General features: G+C 42.1%; 1 protein-coding gene across 3 annotated transcripts in view; it reads right to left on the reverse strand.

The window, feature by feature from the left end:
* The window catches only part of PKHD1 (PKHD1 ciliary IPT domain containing fibrocystin/polyductin), a 250,395-nt gene that overhangs the window by 8,957 nt on the left and 224,810 nt on the right, over window positions 1–16,628 (reverse strand). For all 3 annotated transcript variants that reach the window (XM_081855438.1, XM_081855439.1, XM_081855440.1), the window contains 4 exons: window positions 14,858–14,945; window positions 7,061–7,168; window positions 5,632–5,790; window positions 4,729–4,866 (listed from right to left, as the gene is read on the reverse strand). In XM_081855438.1, the coding sequence (XP_081711564.1) occupies window positions 4,729–4,866; window positions 5,632–5,790; window positions 7,061–7,168; window positions 14,858–14,945 (493 nt within the window). The remainder of the gene's footprint in view (window positions 1–4,728; window positions 4,867–5,631; window positions 5,791–7,060; window positions 7,169–14,857; window positions 14,946–16,628) is intronic.

Genomic DNA, 16,628 nt, shown 5'->3' on the forward strand with positions numbered 1-16,628 from the left:
TCTCCCATCAAAATTACATTTAAGTCTAGAAAGTCCAGCAACATCTCATGCAACTTCTTAAAGAACTCAGATTTACCTTCATTCGGTGCATAAACACCAACAATCAGAAATTTTTGTCCTTCAATTTGAATCTCAATTGCCAAATATCTTCCTTGTTCATCTTTAAATATCAATTTCGGCATCAATTTGTCCTTTACATATATAACTACTCCTCTTTTTTTCACTCTGTCAGATGAGATAAATTCTTGTCCCAATTTTTGGTTAATAAGTAGTCTTCTATGTGCTCTCATCACATGTGTCTCTTGTAGGCAAATCAAGTCCAATTGTTGTTTCTTTAATATATGAAAAACATTCTTCCTCTTCCGAGGAACGTTCAAACCATTACAGTTCCAGCTCAGCAGTCGCAAGGCCATGATGGGATTATTTACTTACTCCTCCCACAGCTCCCAATCGTTGTTCCTCTTCTGTCGGTGGCTGCAATCCAAACGAAAGATTTGCTAGGTCCAGAATTCCTTTTCCCGATGGTGTTGGTTCCTCTTCAGCTTCCACCTCCTTCAACAGGTCCTCTTCGTGTTCTCTCAAAAATTTGTCCTTATCACTCAATGTCTTTATTCTTATTTTCTTTCCTCTGTATTTAAAAGACAGGCCTTGGGGGAATTCCCACCTAAAGAAGATTCTGCATTTCTTCAAAAGTATAACCAAATCTCTATAGTCACCTCTTGCATCCAAAATGGGCTTAGGTATATCTTTAAAAATCTCCACAGAAGAATCTTCAATTTCCAGTAATTTTTGGTAGTGCAGATTTAAAATTTTATCTCTTTCTTCTTTTGATCTCAAAGTAATCAAACAGTCTCTTGCCTTATTCTTTTTTTGTCTTATTCCAAGTCTAAATGCACTCACAATCTTTAGTTCATCCTCTTCCAGGCCCTCTTGCCAAAATTCAAAGAACTCTTTTGTAAGAAAGTCCACCAAATTATCCTGTTCTTTTTCTGGTACAAATCTCAATCTTAAATTCCGTTCCTTCCTTTGTGGATCTAACATAGCAAAGGACAAATCATGTTCCGCCAGTTTCCTCACAACCGGTGGTATTTTCTCTTGCGTCTCAGTTGCGAGCTCCTTTGCCTCCTCGGCAATCTTTCTAGTGGTAGCTGATTCTTCTAAAAGTTTCCCAATATTTTGGCTGTTAGCATTAACTTGTACTCCCAATTCTTTTATACTTGAAGTGTTCAGATCAAGCTTTGCTGAGATCTCAGCTACATTTTTATTTGTTTCTGCAACTTGTTTACTTGTCTCACTCCCTTGTCTCGTAAGGAGTTCCAAAGATTCATTTATTTTTCCCAGTGCTTTAGTCAAAACGTCTTCTGATGACATAGCTTTAGATTTTGTTTGTGAGGCTGCAGCTGCTCCTGTCAATGAGGCCCTTCTGTAATGTTTACCGGATCTGAGGCTTTTCTCCTGAAGTTCTATTTTTCCTTTCTCATTTGCCATGCCACTATCATGCCCAGTCAAGGTCAGTCCCACACTTAACAGTTTGTTTTCAATAGGAAATTTCCAGTGGCTGAGCTTCGAGTAGCTTAATTATTTCAAAAGGTAACAAAGTCTCCTCTAGGGGGGGAAATTCCAAGCTTAGTTCCACAGTCTTTTAAAACAGAAATATTCTTTTCAAATCCCCTCCTAGCTCTTTCTGAAGGAAAAAAAGCCCCAGTTCCAGCTTTTTTCTAAATAGTTACAAATCTGTAACAATTTAATCAACAGTCCTCAAATTCTGTATCTTTCAGCAGAGTTCAACAAAGTTCACAAAGTTATTCCACAACAGGTCTTTATCCTTTTCAAGGCAGTCCTCCCCCAGGGTACAAAGACAGTGGATGTATATTCCTCTTCTCCTTTCATGCAGGTAATAAAGTTTCAACAGAAATTCTCCCCCACCGCTCCTGCCAGCTAAATGGGGGGGTTGAGTCTTACTTTTTAGCCATGAGTTACTCTTTCTCAACAGATAATCTTCAAAGGTTACAGTTTAGCAGTTCTTTGCTTTGTTGTATCTACAGCTCAGGGAAGGCAGACTTCCTTTTTGTACCTTTCCCGTGACGATATTTCAAATTTTTTAATCTTAAATCCAATTTAAGCTTTTTACTCCTACTCACGAGTAGTTGCTTTCAGATCCAATTTGCTGGAAGAAATCAGCGCTCTCCGATAATGGCGATGTGGCTTCGCTCCACGGACTGGGTAGCAGCTCTCAGTGCCGCGCTCCCCCCGCGACCGTTCCGAAGCCTTTAAAAAGGCTCCTTCGCGGTTCGGGGAGAACCCAATGGCACCCGCCGAGCCTCCTTGTTCACAGGCTTCACTGCCTGTGATTTCTAGGGGTCCCCGCTTCGCCGTAGTGGCAGGACCCGAATCCGCGGAGCAGACCTCTCTCGGAGCTCCGGGAGAAGTCCGCCATTAATCGCTGGCGCCGACCGGAAGTCTATTCTGCCTAGCTTTTTGAGATCAAAGGGTCTTTCTCATGTGTGGCTGATATGAAGAGTCCAGGGGTGGGGATGATGGCAGGTGTCAAGGCAAAACATTCAACTCAATCTTTACCACACCATGGAGGATTTATAACCCCTTTACACGAAAGGGGTGTAAGGGATTGTTTCGTCTTGACTTTGTCCATCAACATTTGCTCAATGCATATTTATGTGAGGGTTAGTCCCCATCCAGTCCCTACAGTCACATAACTGAGAAGTTATCCAGATACTAGGTCTCATATGGAAATTGGTGTCTTATGGGCAGCGCTATTTTTCTACAAAAAGAGGTGCTGGAACTCATCTTGTTCTCTTATAATGATAATTGTGCCCACCTGAAAGGTGCTGGATCTGAGTTCTGGTGAGTTGTGACTGAAAAAAAGCCCTGCTCATGGGAGACTGGAGTAGAGAATAGAAGTTCAGAAAGAAACATTAAAATTACCCAAGGTAAGTTACCCATTTTATTTTATTTTTTGAAATTGTGGACAATCTGGAACTTGTGGACATTTGGAGATATAAAAATGGGGACACAAAACAATTTTTGTATTTTAGTGAGAAACAGAGGGCCCTATCAAGATAGGATATGATATGAGTAATGAAGACATTGGCTACGGGGGTGCATAAAGTTGATATACTACCAAATATAAACTTTCTTGTATCATAATCCAGTTACAAAAATTAAAAATAATAATGGGTGTTTTAGATGGAGACTTAATGAAACATTATTACGCCAAGGTAAGATCATAAAAGATTGAAAGCAAAAATCAAAAGAATTTTTTGAGAATAATTTAGACAAAGATATCAGTCTGGGATGCAAGCAGAACATATATAAGAGGTTACTTTATGCAACATATTGGTAACTCTCGACTTAAAAAGAGACACAGGAGAAAATACAAAAGATTCTGTGTGAAATTAGACAAAAATAAAACAATCACCAACAAAAACAAATGTTAGCTGCCAAAATTAAGATGCTAATAGGAACCTCACCAAAATGCTGGAGAGGGTGCACCTCCACAGGCACATACCCACACATGCGGTGGGAATGCCCCAAAATCCAACTATTCTGGACAACAGCCATTGAAGAAATATGTAAAATAACTAAGCAAGTATTAGAAATTACCCCAGAACTGGCTCTACTAAACATATTCCAAGACAATAATGCCAACTCACATCACAAAGAACTCATAACCCACCTACTCCCAGCAGCCAGAAATACCATAACCAGACACTGGAGAGACCTGTCAGGAGTAAGCATGGACCAATGGTACCAAATAGTATGGGAAACAGCCCTACTAGAAAAATAAACCAATAAACTGAAACTGACATGGGGACAAATAGAAGAAGATACCTTCACCCCGGCATGGCTCCCCTTTATCACATACACAGCCCAACAAGACAACGACAAGAATCCACCAACACCCACCCATCCCACTCACACACAAAAACAAAGTTCACCACAGCCAATCACAAACAAGCAACTGCACCTAAGGCCAACCCCAATTTCTCTCACCACCAAAGGAACACAAGCAAAGAGAACCTGCACAAACGATGCTGACACAAAACCCCACACATACATTAAGCAAAATAGAAACATTGCCTCCTGACCCCACCCCCACCAACCATGGCCCCCTCCACCTCTTCTCCGCATTTCTTCCTAATGTAACCCTAATGTCTCAACAAATGAAACTGACCTATGGAAAATGTAACTTGAAAAAAGAGACATTGTGCATACCTTTGTAAACCAAGAAAATATTGATAAAAAATATTAAAATGGGGGGGCAATGCAGGAATATGCTAACATTTGAAATATGCTAAACATTTTTTACAATTTGCTAATAAACTTGGGAAATGGTTAGCATATGAACGGAGAAAAGAAAAAGTGAAGCAGGTGATGCTGAAATTACAAGAAGGGAACGCTGTAATAAAAGATAGGACAAATATTGTCATGGTCACAATTCCAGTGAGCTGGAAGGTTGGAGGTTCAGGCAGAGACCAGCCTCAAACCCCAAAGCAACAGCCCATTGCAGGAAGCCATTATCTGGACTCCTGAAGCAAAGCCTGCCTGGAACTTCTCATGAGAAAATCTAACCAGGCTACAACTAGTTGACAACTAGTATTTGTGGCTGAAGCACTGAAAAGACCAGCTCAGGGACCTGCTAAAGTTGCAACCTATGATGTGCAAAAAGGTGCTTTATAATAGGATTAAGTCTGTATCCAAGAGACTTACCTTCTCTCCTAGCAGTAATGTTGTGTTTATTCTCCTCCTGGATGAAGCAGGGTTGGGCATGAAGTATCTGCTGATTTGCCTGAATATGGGCATGCTTCTTATTCTTCTTATTCTTCAAAGGTTTTCTGATCCTGTTTTCTGTAGCAAAACATTACAAGGGAATTTAAACTGCAATTTTTCAGTGAAATATACAAGTGACCTCCTGCAGAAACAACTAATAGCCCATACCTATTTGGACATAAGAAGTGCCTTAAAAAAATGGTAAAGGACCCCTGACAGTTAAGTCCAGTTGCGGACAACTCTGGGGTTGCGGTGCTCATCTTTACTGGCCAAGCTTTACTGGCTTGCTTTACTGGCCAAGGGAGCCGGCGTTTGTCCACAGACAGTTTTTCCAGGTCATGTGGCCAGCATGACTAAGCCGCTTCTGGCGAAACCAGAGCAGCGCACGGAAACACCATTTACCTTCCCGCCGGAGCGGTACCTATTTATCTACTTGCACTTTTGAACTGCTAGGTTGGCAGGAGCTGGGACCAAGCAACGGGAGCTCACCCTGTCATGGGGATTCAAACCGCCGACCTTCTGATCAGCAAGCCTTAGGCTATGTGGGCTGGTCTGATGGGAGCTGGAGTCCCAACATCTGGAGGCTCCAAGACAGCCACTCCTACATTGGAGTAACTAGAAAGTACAACACAAGGGTCTGTACACAGCACTAATGCCACACCATGCTGATCTGCCCTATACTAATGCAAGAAACATTTCTACACTGTTAGAATTGGGGGGAGCACAATTTGCTACCAACAACTATTGCCAATCTCACTGTAAAACTTCTCTTTTTCTGTAAGCCCCAGCAGAACAAATGGGGTATTTTCTGGGTAGACGCTTCACTTCAGTTTTGCAACTCACTGTTCCTTCTTGTTTTCTTGGACCAACAGATAACAACAGATCCCAAAACAAGCAGAGAGGCTGCCGATCCCAGTGCAGCAGTGAAGATTATGGCTGATTTTTCAGTCACAGTAATGGGGTATATAGTAAAAGAATTGGATCTGACAGATAATATAGCACCTAAAAAAAGCAGAATAAAACAAACAACATAATGAGGAGCATGTGTTTAAAGGTTCAGAAATGTAGTTATTGCCACAAAGAAAGAACATTGTGTCTGGGATTGCTTGAGGCCTGAAAGAAAAAGATGAGGCACAGAAAACACTATCAATATCACAGATGGTATCACGATCCCAGTTCTTATTATAAGAAGATGAGAGGTAAAGGTAAAAAGGTAAAGGACCCCTGGATGGTTAAGTCCAGTCAAAGGCAACTATGGGGCTGCAGCGCTCATCTCGCTTTTCAGGCTGAGGGAGCTGGCGTTTGACCACAGACAGCTTTCTGGGTCATGTGGCCAGCAGGACTAAACTGCTTCTGGTGCAACAGGACACCGTGACAGAAGCCAGAGCACACGGAAACTCCGTTTACCTTCCCACCACAATGGTACCTATTTATCTACTTGCACTGGCATGCTTTTGAACTGCTAGGTTGGCAGAAGCTGGGACAGAGCAACAGGAGCTTACTCCGTTGCGGGGATTCGAACCACCGACCTTCCGATCGGGAAGCCCAAGAGGCTCAGTGGTAAGAGCTCTGCTGGATCCGATCAAAGTTCCATCTTCTTCCCCATCCTGGTTTTTTAGACTGGTTCAGCCAATGTTGCTGAGAAGCCGAAAAACATTGGTTCAGTGGTATGTTTAAGCTATTAGAAACTGGAAGGGAGAGGAATGTATTTCAGAATTTTTTTTTTTTTTTAAAAATATGATTTCTTAGTTACTTTTGGATGGCAATATCTCAAACTATGCTGATGTATGAACAATCCTTTTGGCTTCACATGTAGTTGTTCCTTTTCTTGAGTGAGCAAGCAAACCAGGAATTTTTTCCCATTAATTATAGTTTCCCATTTCATCCAAAGCAGGATAGTATGGGGCAAGCCAGGATATTGAACTATGGTTTGAAGTTGACTTCATATCCTAACTTGTTCTGAAGTCATTAGCTATAGTTTTCTGGTTTGGATGAAATGGGAAACTATTGTTAATAGAAGCCTTCCTGGCTTGTTTGCTCCCCTGTAAGAAAGGAGAAGCAAAGGTCCTGCACATGCAGCCAAAAGACTTTTTCACATATTGGCTGATAAAAGTGAGACCTCTTATTTATTTTCTTATGTGCACATCCATCCTACCTTTCCTCTGTTACAGAACCCAATATCTCCTATGAAGGCATTGACCTTACCCAGCACCTGCTTAGCTTCAGCATTAAGCAGTCCTCCTTAGACCCTTCACTGGATAACAAATCTTACCTGGAGGAGAAGTCACTTTGAAAAAGAGGTAACAACCTGAGCAGGAACCAGAGACCACCAGGTTTTGAAAGGCAGCCTTTCCATCTTGGACCTTTATCCTTGTGTCACCTGAAGAAAAATACATATCTATGCTAGATTATCTGATGAATTTCACCAAAACTACATCTTTTAAAGCCATAATCCTACACAAATTTACTTGAAAGCTCCAGTAAGTCAGTGGGACTTAGATTCGCCTCATTATTCAAGGTGCACACAGAATTGATGTACAACCCTATCATTTACACCATTGTTAAGTCAACATTCCAGTTTTCTACGTGACATTATTTTTATTAGAAATATTGTTTTATTAATTTAATGACTAGATACCTGCATTTCATTCCGCAACACTTTTAAGTGCTAACCAAATTCTAGTCAAATCCTGAACTTGACACAGGATAATGGCAAAATTCTTAACCATGCAGGGAGAATCAACTTTCTAAATATTGGTTCAGGTGGGAAGGGTTAGAGGCGCTAGATATCAGAACCTCTTTAGGATGTTGGACAACATCCAGAGAATACAAAACAAGAATTTTTACTTGTTCAGCAAATCAATTACTTGCAGCATTAAATATGTCCTTTGTGGCTACAATAATATTGTATTATTATTTTAAAAAAATTGGGGGTGGGGGAATCACCAGTGTAAGAAATCAAAACACCTGTCTTAGAAATCACTATCTCCCAAGCAATAAAATTCCCCTTGGAGACAGTTTTAAAAACCAGAGAACTGCAGCATTGTTAAAACACTAAACAATGAGTTTAAATTATTAGATTATGATGAGTTTAAATTATGAGATTATGATGCTTTCCATTTGAAATGACCATACCATTACTCAGTGCTATTTTTCTAGAGAAAGAGGTGCCAGAACTCACCATGAGCTCCTCCCTTGTTCTCCTATAATGGCAATGGCACCCAGCTGAGAGGGGCCGGAATGGAGTTCCAGTGAGTTCTGGCTGAAAAAAACCCTGCTATTACTACACATTTACTCATGGAAAAAGTTTCTAGATAATCAAAGCCAGACTCCATGTTTTTAAGCACAGTACATATCAATTTTGTAGCCTGTTAATGTGTTGTGCACGATTTCAGTGCTCCCTCTTGCATTCTCTGTGCTGCAAACATAACAAACCAATATTTTACTTCTTGTTTTCTGTAACTTCATCTAAAAGCTAGAGATCCAGCTGGAATTAATTCAATTAAGCCTTCTTGCATGTAGACAAATGCATTTTCAGGAGGGGTGGCACAAACAAGCAAGGTGCCTGATGCCAAAGGTATCTGCTTAAGTCAGGAAGCCAGTTGGTCAAATAATTTATAGGGTTAATAATTCAGATGCAAATGAAGTCAGAGTGCCAAACTGTAAAGGAAGGAGGAAAATTTTCATAGTTCTGCTCTAGTCCGACATATATATATATATATATCCCAATATAGTATTGAAATTGTTTGGCCCTGAGTCTGAGTCTGAAGCTAAGTGCCTCATCAAGATAAATATTTTGCACAATTTATGCCACAATTCATTGTGGCATAAGCAGTTGTCCTTCCTGGAAAAAGTTCCACTAGGACCTTGGGATAACTTGTAGCAGTTTGAACATCTAAACAGGTTTCTACCTTCCTATATTTCCCATCCCTGACATCCAACTAAGTAGGTCACACTTCTCTGAAGTCTCTCAGCCTCACTCACCTCACAGAGTGTTTGTTGTGGGGGAAGAAGGGAAAGGAGAATGTGAGCCGCTTTGAGACTCCCTAGGGTAGTGATAAAGAAGGATATCAAATCCAAATTCTTCTTCTTCTTCTTTCAAATACTTCCTCAATGCCTCTTCCCCACCCATATTGTTTCCTGAAATATCAAGGCCTCTGCCCCATTTGCTACTGCCTAACTTTCCATGATCACTGCAGATGGTGACAGCAGCCACGCCTGCTTCTTGGGAGAAGGGCAATGACAGGCCTAGACAGCATCTTGAGAAGTAGAGACATCACCTTGCCAACAAAGGTTCGTATAGTTAAAGTATGGTTTTCCCAGTAGTGATGTATGGAAGTGAGAGCTGGACCATAAAGAAGGCTGATCGCTGAAGAATTGATGCTTTTGAATTATGGTGCTGGAGGAGACTCTTGAGAGTCCCTGTGCTGATCCCAGGGGGAAGGTTACCGTAGGCATAGTCAAAGTCCGGCCCTGGGTCACTAGCTTGGAATCAGTCCACAAGGAGCGGGGCGAGGTCCGAAACAGGAAGCCGGGCGGGAACAGGAACACTGGAGAGTCAGGTCCGGGTCCGGGCAGGAACAGGAACTCAACAACGACGTTGCTCCCACAACCTGGGACCGGGCCGACTGGCCTTTATGTGTTCTGATGCCGGGGCGGTCCCGGCCCCCAGGAGACCCGCCTCTCTTGGCCTTAAGGCGAGCACTCCTCCTGGGAGCAACCAGTTCCCTTCGCCTCTCTGCCCTGAGTCTCTGCAGTTCAGGAGAGGCTAAAGGGTTACTGGGCCCAGGGTGGGATCACCTGGTGCCTGCTCCTGAGGCTCCGACACAGGTGCAGGCGCTTCAGCATCAAGGCCCTGCCCCAATTCAGCCAGCCCTGGAGGCGGGGACTCCTGTGCAGCCTGGGATTCCTCTGATTCAGCCTCTGAAGCGGAATCCCAGGCCATCACAGTCCCATGGACTGCAAGAAGATCAAACCTCTCCATTCTGAAGGAAATCACCCGAGTGCTCACTGGAAGGACAGATTGTGAAGCTGAGGCTCCAGTACTTTGGCCACCTCATGAGAAGAGAAGACTCCCTGGAGAAGACCCTGATGTTGGGAAAGATGGAGGGCACAAGGAGAAGGGGGCGACAGAGGATGAGATGGTTGGATAGTGTTTTCGAGGTTACCAGCATGAGTCTGACCAAACTGCGGGAGGCAGTGGAAGACAGGAGTGCCTGGCCTTCTCTGGTCCATGGGGTCACGAAGAGTCGGACACGACTAAACGACTAAACAACAACAACTTTCCCCTCTCACTATTCCATTTTATCATGCCCCGTCCTCTGCATTCACTGTTAGCTTCCAACACAAAGGTGGTCTGCAGGATCCATGAGTAGATGTCACGTTACAGCAGTTCAGTACCTACCATAAGCTAACAATCAGAGACAGTAACTTGCAGCCACAACATGACGTTGGGACCAATACACTGTATACCATCAAAATATCATCAGGTGCAAAGCACCACTGTGTTGAAATCAAACTGAAATGTCTGAACACCTGCTGTAGCCCCGTTCAGACTAACAAAGCATCCGTTTCCTGTCACATGAACAAACCAGCCTCAAGTTTGAGTGTTCTTCCTTCTTTCACGCCTGCAAAGAGATCAGAAGTGTTCACTTCCACTTTCCAAACAACCACAGTCCTGAATTCATGGAACTGTGATTTGTTTAAACAATGGTAAGTGATAATGAGACAGGGCCATACAATGGTTCCATTCTGTCTTGTTCTGAAAATATTTTTAGAAAACAAAATTAAGTTTCTAAGTCTTGACATCTGAGGGACTGTGTGGTCACTTTAAAATTGGAAGCATATGCCCCTGATCTTTTCTTCTGATGTGCAAAAGAGAAGGAGAGGTTAGCCCGTGAGCCAGAGACTCAATGTGCCAGAGACTCATTACATAGCCAGAAAATATTCTTTCCTAAAACAGCAGGACTGGGCCAAAGACTAATCAGATCATGTCACAGAAGTATCCGTAGGAGCTTTTCGCACTACTTTGTGCTGTTTCCCAATAAAAATCCACCTGTTCCCTTAGACAGACGGCAATGAGCTTTTTCAGTGGCTGCTCCCTATTTGTGGAATGATCTCCGAAACAGCACCCACCTGAGATCCTCATTGTCAGCTTTTAGATGCCAGGCTAAGGCATTCCTGTTCCAAGCCTTTGATAGCTAATTTGGACCATCCTATACTATGATTCCTGGCCTCTCTGTGGTGTACATTTTAAGTTGGATGGGGTAGGGTTAATCCTTTTTATAATACTGTTGGATAAGCACTTTTAGATAATTTGTCTTTTACTGACTTTCCTGTTTGTTTTAAAATGTTTGTAAGCTTTTTGTTTTTATGGGTTTGCAAGTTACCTTGAGACATTTTTGTTGTTATTGCAGAAAGTGCTGAATCATAGTCCCTTTTAACTCTACAACTCTATGATTCTATGATTTCCCTGCTTGCCAGCCAGGCACCTGTATTAAGCCGCTTTCATGGAACTTTTTGACAGAGCATCTAAGTGCCTTGACTACTGATAACGTTCTCAGTTTACTGTAATGCTAGATTTCCAGGCTGCAACACTGGAAGGTTTTATAGCTGCCATTTCAAGTCTATGATGAACCCTGGAGTAACATACTGTATTCTTGAAAGGAGAGTCTCTCAGCTCTCTGGCACATATGCTTCAAATACCAGAATATTATGGATATATATGGTGCTCGTCACAAAGACCTCCAAAGCAAGCTGGTATTTAACGCTGGAGCGAGCTAATTTGGAGCTAAACTGCTTTGTGAGAGGCAGTTTGGCTGCTGTCAAACCAAGCAGTCTGAATACGTGTGGCAGACACATTCTCCTTAAATGCTGCTAACAATGATCACAATGATCACGTTTGTCAAAGGAATAAACACAGCAAATGATTACGCAGCGAACATCTGCAAAGCACACGTCTGTCGTTCTTGGAGTTTATTGACTATTAATTTGATGTATGTTTCTTTTAAAGAATGCATAATGCCTTTTTCTCTTCAGTGACTGTCCTTTATTTGAGCCTTCTTCCATCTTCTATTAGTTTGCTTCTTTCTTTCTTTCTTTATATTCCTCCTTTCATGGCTTAATTAATTTTGGGTCAGAGAGAAAAATAAGGTTGTTTCATAACTCACAAAGATATATTTCAACAGCTGAACTTTGACAATGAAGGGTAATGCAAAGCAGCTCAGAAGATCACATATAAACTCTTCCTTTCCATTTGTTTTGGTTGTTTTCAAAGCCATTGGCAAATTATTAGGTCCCCAAATAAGGCATCTGTCCTGGGCAAAACGGGCCAGGTGGCCACCATTATCTAACAGTAGACAAATGCCCACTCTGTGGAACAAGCATTGCTACTGATGTCATCAGTGAGCATGTAAATCAGAATTACCTCATTGGCTTCCTTGGAGCTATGCCAATTTAAACCAGCAGAGCGACTGCCCAGGTTAATGTCAGCCACAGCAATGAGTCCATTACGTTCATCGCTTAAAAGACTGCAAGGGGGCCACGAGGGTCATTAAGTGCATAATTGAAAGACATTTGCACAGTGAATTCCTTTGCTCTGTTCTCAGCCAACCGTGCCTACCTGCGTGAGCTGTGCTACAACCCCTGGAAAGATATATTTAGCATGATCAGGGTTCATACGTGCAAAGCTCAGCTGTGACTTCAAATTGGCACACGGTGGGAAGCTTCTCAAATCACAACTGATAGTTTGTTTGCTCCCCTGTTTCCAATAGTTCAGTGGGCACAGGTGGTGCCCCTATCTGCCTTAGAGCCTTGGACCCTGAGAAGCAGAAATGCCTCAGATTCTTCAGTGCATTATTTGTACAAAGGCTCCGCAATCCTAGGATAGTCCTAATTAAGCAACCTCTCTGTTTCTGTCCTGTTATATGCAAGTCACAGAAATCACTGCTGTGTCATCCAAATGCATTTGCTTTCAAAAGCCTGTTCTTTGGGTGGAGATTCACATGCACCTACTCTTACATGGGAATAATTCTGAAGTCCACTTAATTCTTTTTAAAATTAAAAAATTAAAAATGCACTATTTATCATTCTCTGGAATAATATATTTGTATACTGCTTGCTTCAAATCCCAGGTTATTATGGATAAGGAGGTCACATAGACCTCCAGAACAAGCTCATGTATAATGGAGCAATACAATACATTTGCAGTACAAAGTGTTTTACAAGTTTGAATCTTGTTTGTCCTTGTAACTAACTGATCTGAGATAGGGACTTTATGGCCAAATTTTACCAAAGGGGAACAGAGGTTGAGGGACAGTGGCTTACCAAAAATCAACTGGTGTCTGACCTCAGCTAGTATTCAGAAAAGCATGTTGCACATCATTCGTAGGACTACGTCACATCAGAATGCAGGTGTCTGAAGGCTCTGCCATGAGTTTTTGTTTTTTTATAAAAACCCTTGCACATAGTAAACTAGAATCCTTCTCCTAGGCCCGCTGGCTTCAAAGGCAGCAAATTTCAGAGATGGAGAAACAGTTGATCATGAATTTTTCCATTTGTTTCTAAAATGGCAGGGATCCAGAAAAACAATATCACCTGCTATTCTGAATGTGAAAATTGGCCCCGTCACTTTATCTCTGAGATGGCACTGACTTCAGAGAAGTTTATAAATATTTTGCCCTTTCTGATTTTGGAACTTCAACTGTAACCTGCGTAGCCAGAACAAATAAATCCTTGGGGTGACAGTCAACTAAGTGTTACTCAGAGCAGACCCATTGAAATTAATGGACCTTACTTAGTTATATTCATCAATTCTGGCGACTCTACCCTGAGTAAAACTAAAACTAAGACCACCATGGTCAGCAACTAACTTGAGCAACAGTTGAAAGGTCACCCTCTGATATTCTGCCATGTGAGGCAACGGGCTCCTCCAAAGTATCCATAGCAAGCAACAGAGGCATGGGCAGAGTTCTGTTGTGATGCATCCCAGTTGTTCATTTCTGCCTTGCCTCTTCTCACACGAGACTCAGCAGTCAAGGTGCATAAGGAGAGGATTCTATGGAGGGAGGAGGGAGCTTCTGAAGGCCACATCTGAAACACCTGGGACCTGTACACCTGGTGAAGAGGATGTGTCCACAACAGCGCATGCCTCTCTCTAGCACCCTCTCTCCCTCCAGTTGAGGTATCTGCTGCCACCAGATAAGAGATCAGTTATTTACCAGGCTGCCCCTTATCAAACAGCCTCCCCAGAGTTCCCTGGGGTCTCTCTGAAGCCTCCTAAGTTTAAAGCTCTAGGCCTCAGCGTGTTTTGATAAAGCTGAGACCAGCAGGGTTTATCTAACACAAATTTAGTTTTCTAAGATAAGAAAGACATGCAAATGTTACAGAGATGGAAATGTGATGCTCAAAAGGACTGAAACCCAAAAACAAATCAAAACTGGATAAACAATCCCTAACTCACCAGGCTCTTAGCAGGACCAGCCCTGTCTGCCGTATCTTTATTTATAGATCTCCCTTGTCAATCATGTGTTCCTCTCCTCAGGTTACAGATTCAAGAAAGTTTGGAGCTTTTCTTTTCCCCACCTTCAGAAAAGGGATGTGCCATCCTGCACATACATGGTGACAATGCCTTGGGGCATAGTTAGTTAACCCTACAATCCCCACATGAACGGACCAGAGAGACAGGTATCTTTTTTGCCATATGCAGCAAGACATACATGCAAGATTTCCATAATGTACACAAGCATATACATAAGCAGCCCAGGACTATAAAGCCATTCTTTCACAGTTAACTATCTATTTGTGTATAAGGATGTTACTTGGATCAGGTGCTCATGTGAACCACTCCCCCCCCCAAAAAAAAATATTCAGCCAGAACTCACCAAAACTCAGTTCTGGCACCTCTCAGGTGGGTGCCGTTACCATTCTAAGAGAATGAGGGAGATGTTCATATAGAAAAATAGCACTGCCTAAAATACACTCCTTTTAACGTTCTTCACACATTTGTGAGCAGTATGGCCCCACGCTGCCTATAATGGAACCTCAGAGGTGCTTAGAAATAGGTCCAAACCTTTCAGCACAGCCTCTGGACTGTCTTTCAGAAAGGCTGTCACAACCCACGGTTTGGAGGGGAAGCCTACTGTGGCCACTCTTCGACCCTACAAAAATAAAAAGAAACATAATGTGTTGTTGTTAGTCACCACTGTTTTTCCTAATGGGGGGGGGATGATGATGTTGATAATGATTTCTTACCTCATCTTTCAACCCAGGGCAGGCTGTAAGAATTTAAATATGCAATGTTAAAATTAGTTAAAACAAGTTGCGGTCAAGTGGTGACCACAAAAATGCTATAAATATTGGAAAACCACACTGATGGTTCATTGAGGAGACAGTTCAGGAAGGTTTCAACCTCAGTTGCTTTTCCTCTTCTCTTGTCTGCCACAGCTGATCCATAAAAGAGCAATTGTATTAAAAGGACCCATTTATGCTGCTCATCTTCACCAGCTAGCCATGCAATATCTCATTAATCATCTCCCCCTTCCAGTAAAACTAGGAAGAACTGGTCTGAGTGATGTCTCATTCAAGCAGACTCTGAAATGGGCTCAGGTCCCTTAAAGAGTCATCTGTCTTGCTCCATCCTTCATCCTGCCTGTTGCTTCAGGCAGGGAAAAAGCTATTGCTTCCACTGTTCTATGGCAGGTGTGGGGAATGCTGGGCTCTCCAGACATTGCTGAAATCCAACTCCCATCAGCCCTGGCCGTTGCCCTTACTTGCTGGGGCTGATTGGAGTTCTAGCCCAGCAACATCTGGCAGCCAAAGGTTCCCCACACCTGTTCTAGGAGGACTGTCAGGGTGATGCTTTTATTTGACTTCCTTTCACATAAGCAATGGAAGTGCCAGTGGCATTGAACAAAGCCATGGGCAATCAAGTTAACTGGCCAATCACGTTGGTTTCGCCCTGTAGCAAAAGTCCTGCTCTCCTAACAAAAATCCTGGCTATGCCCATCAACAGAGCCTACCACTATTGAAATATACAAAGGGGTGGGGTGGGGGGAGAAATCTCAGAGATCAGCAATTGGAGAGGAAGTGAAGATAAGAGCAGTCCAAATCTACTCCTGTTCCTGATTAAGATGTCCCACTCTGCATCTTTAGTTCCTGAAAAGGACTGCTCACCAAATACATTTCAGATCCCAATGCAGCAATTCAGAAAATTGCCATTATTATTATTATTATTATTATTATTATTATTATTATTATTTCTATACCACCCTGCCTCCAAAAATCACAGAGAGGCTTACAATACAAAAACACAAAAATACATATCATTGAAACTTTGCTTCGGGAAAACCACAGTTGTGTGTCTCCCCATTCACTATTACTGAAAGCAAAGAAGTCTATAACTCCTTTACCACTTGCACTAGAATGTTTCAGAAGAATAGGTGCAGGATGTTTTCTGTAAGCATGGCCTTTACAGTTTAATGTAGATTTAAAAAGGATTTGCTTCTCTCTCTCCCCCCCCACTTGTCAGAAATGTATATGAAAACAGTATACATTATAGAAGTGCCTTTAAGTAATTAATCTAATAAATTTCAGAAAGATAGGGGGGTTTTGTGCAGCACATCTTTAAAGTTGATCAACTTACCTCCCTGCAATTTAGGAAAAGGGTGGTGTTTTGGTTTTTTAAAATGAAAATAGCATGTATTACACATTTGTCACTGCAAAATTTCAGAAGGATTGGTGCATGAATTAAAGTCTGTGGATTCATGGATATATTTTTTTCTTTGCTCAATGGACATCAAATTCTGTGATACGATGCATTAAACTTCAAAGACACTAAAATG

Source organism: Podarcis erhardii, assembly GCF_964252035.2.
Source record: "Podarcis erhardii genome assembly, chromosome: 3".
Lineage (NCBI taxonomy): Eukaryota > Metazoa > Chordata > Lepidosauria > Squamata > Lacertidae > Podarcis > Podarcis erhardii.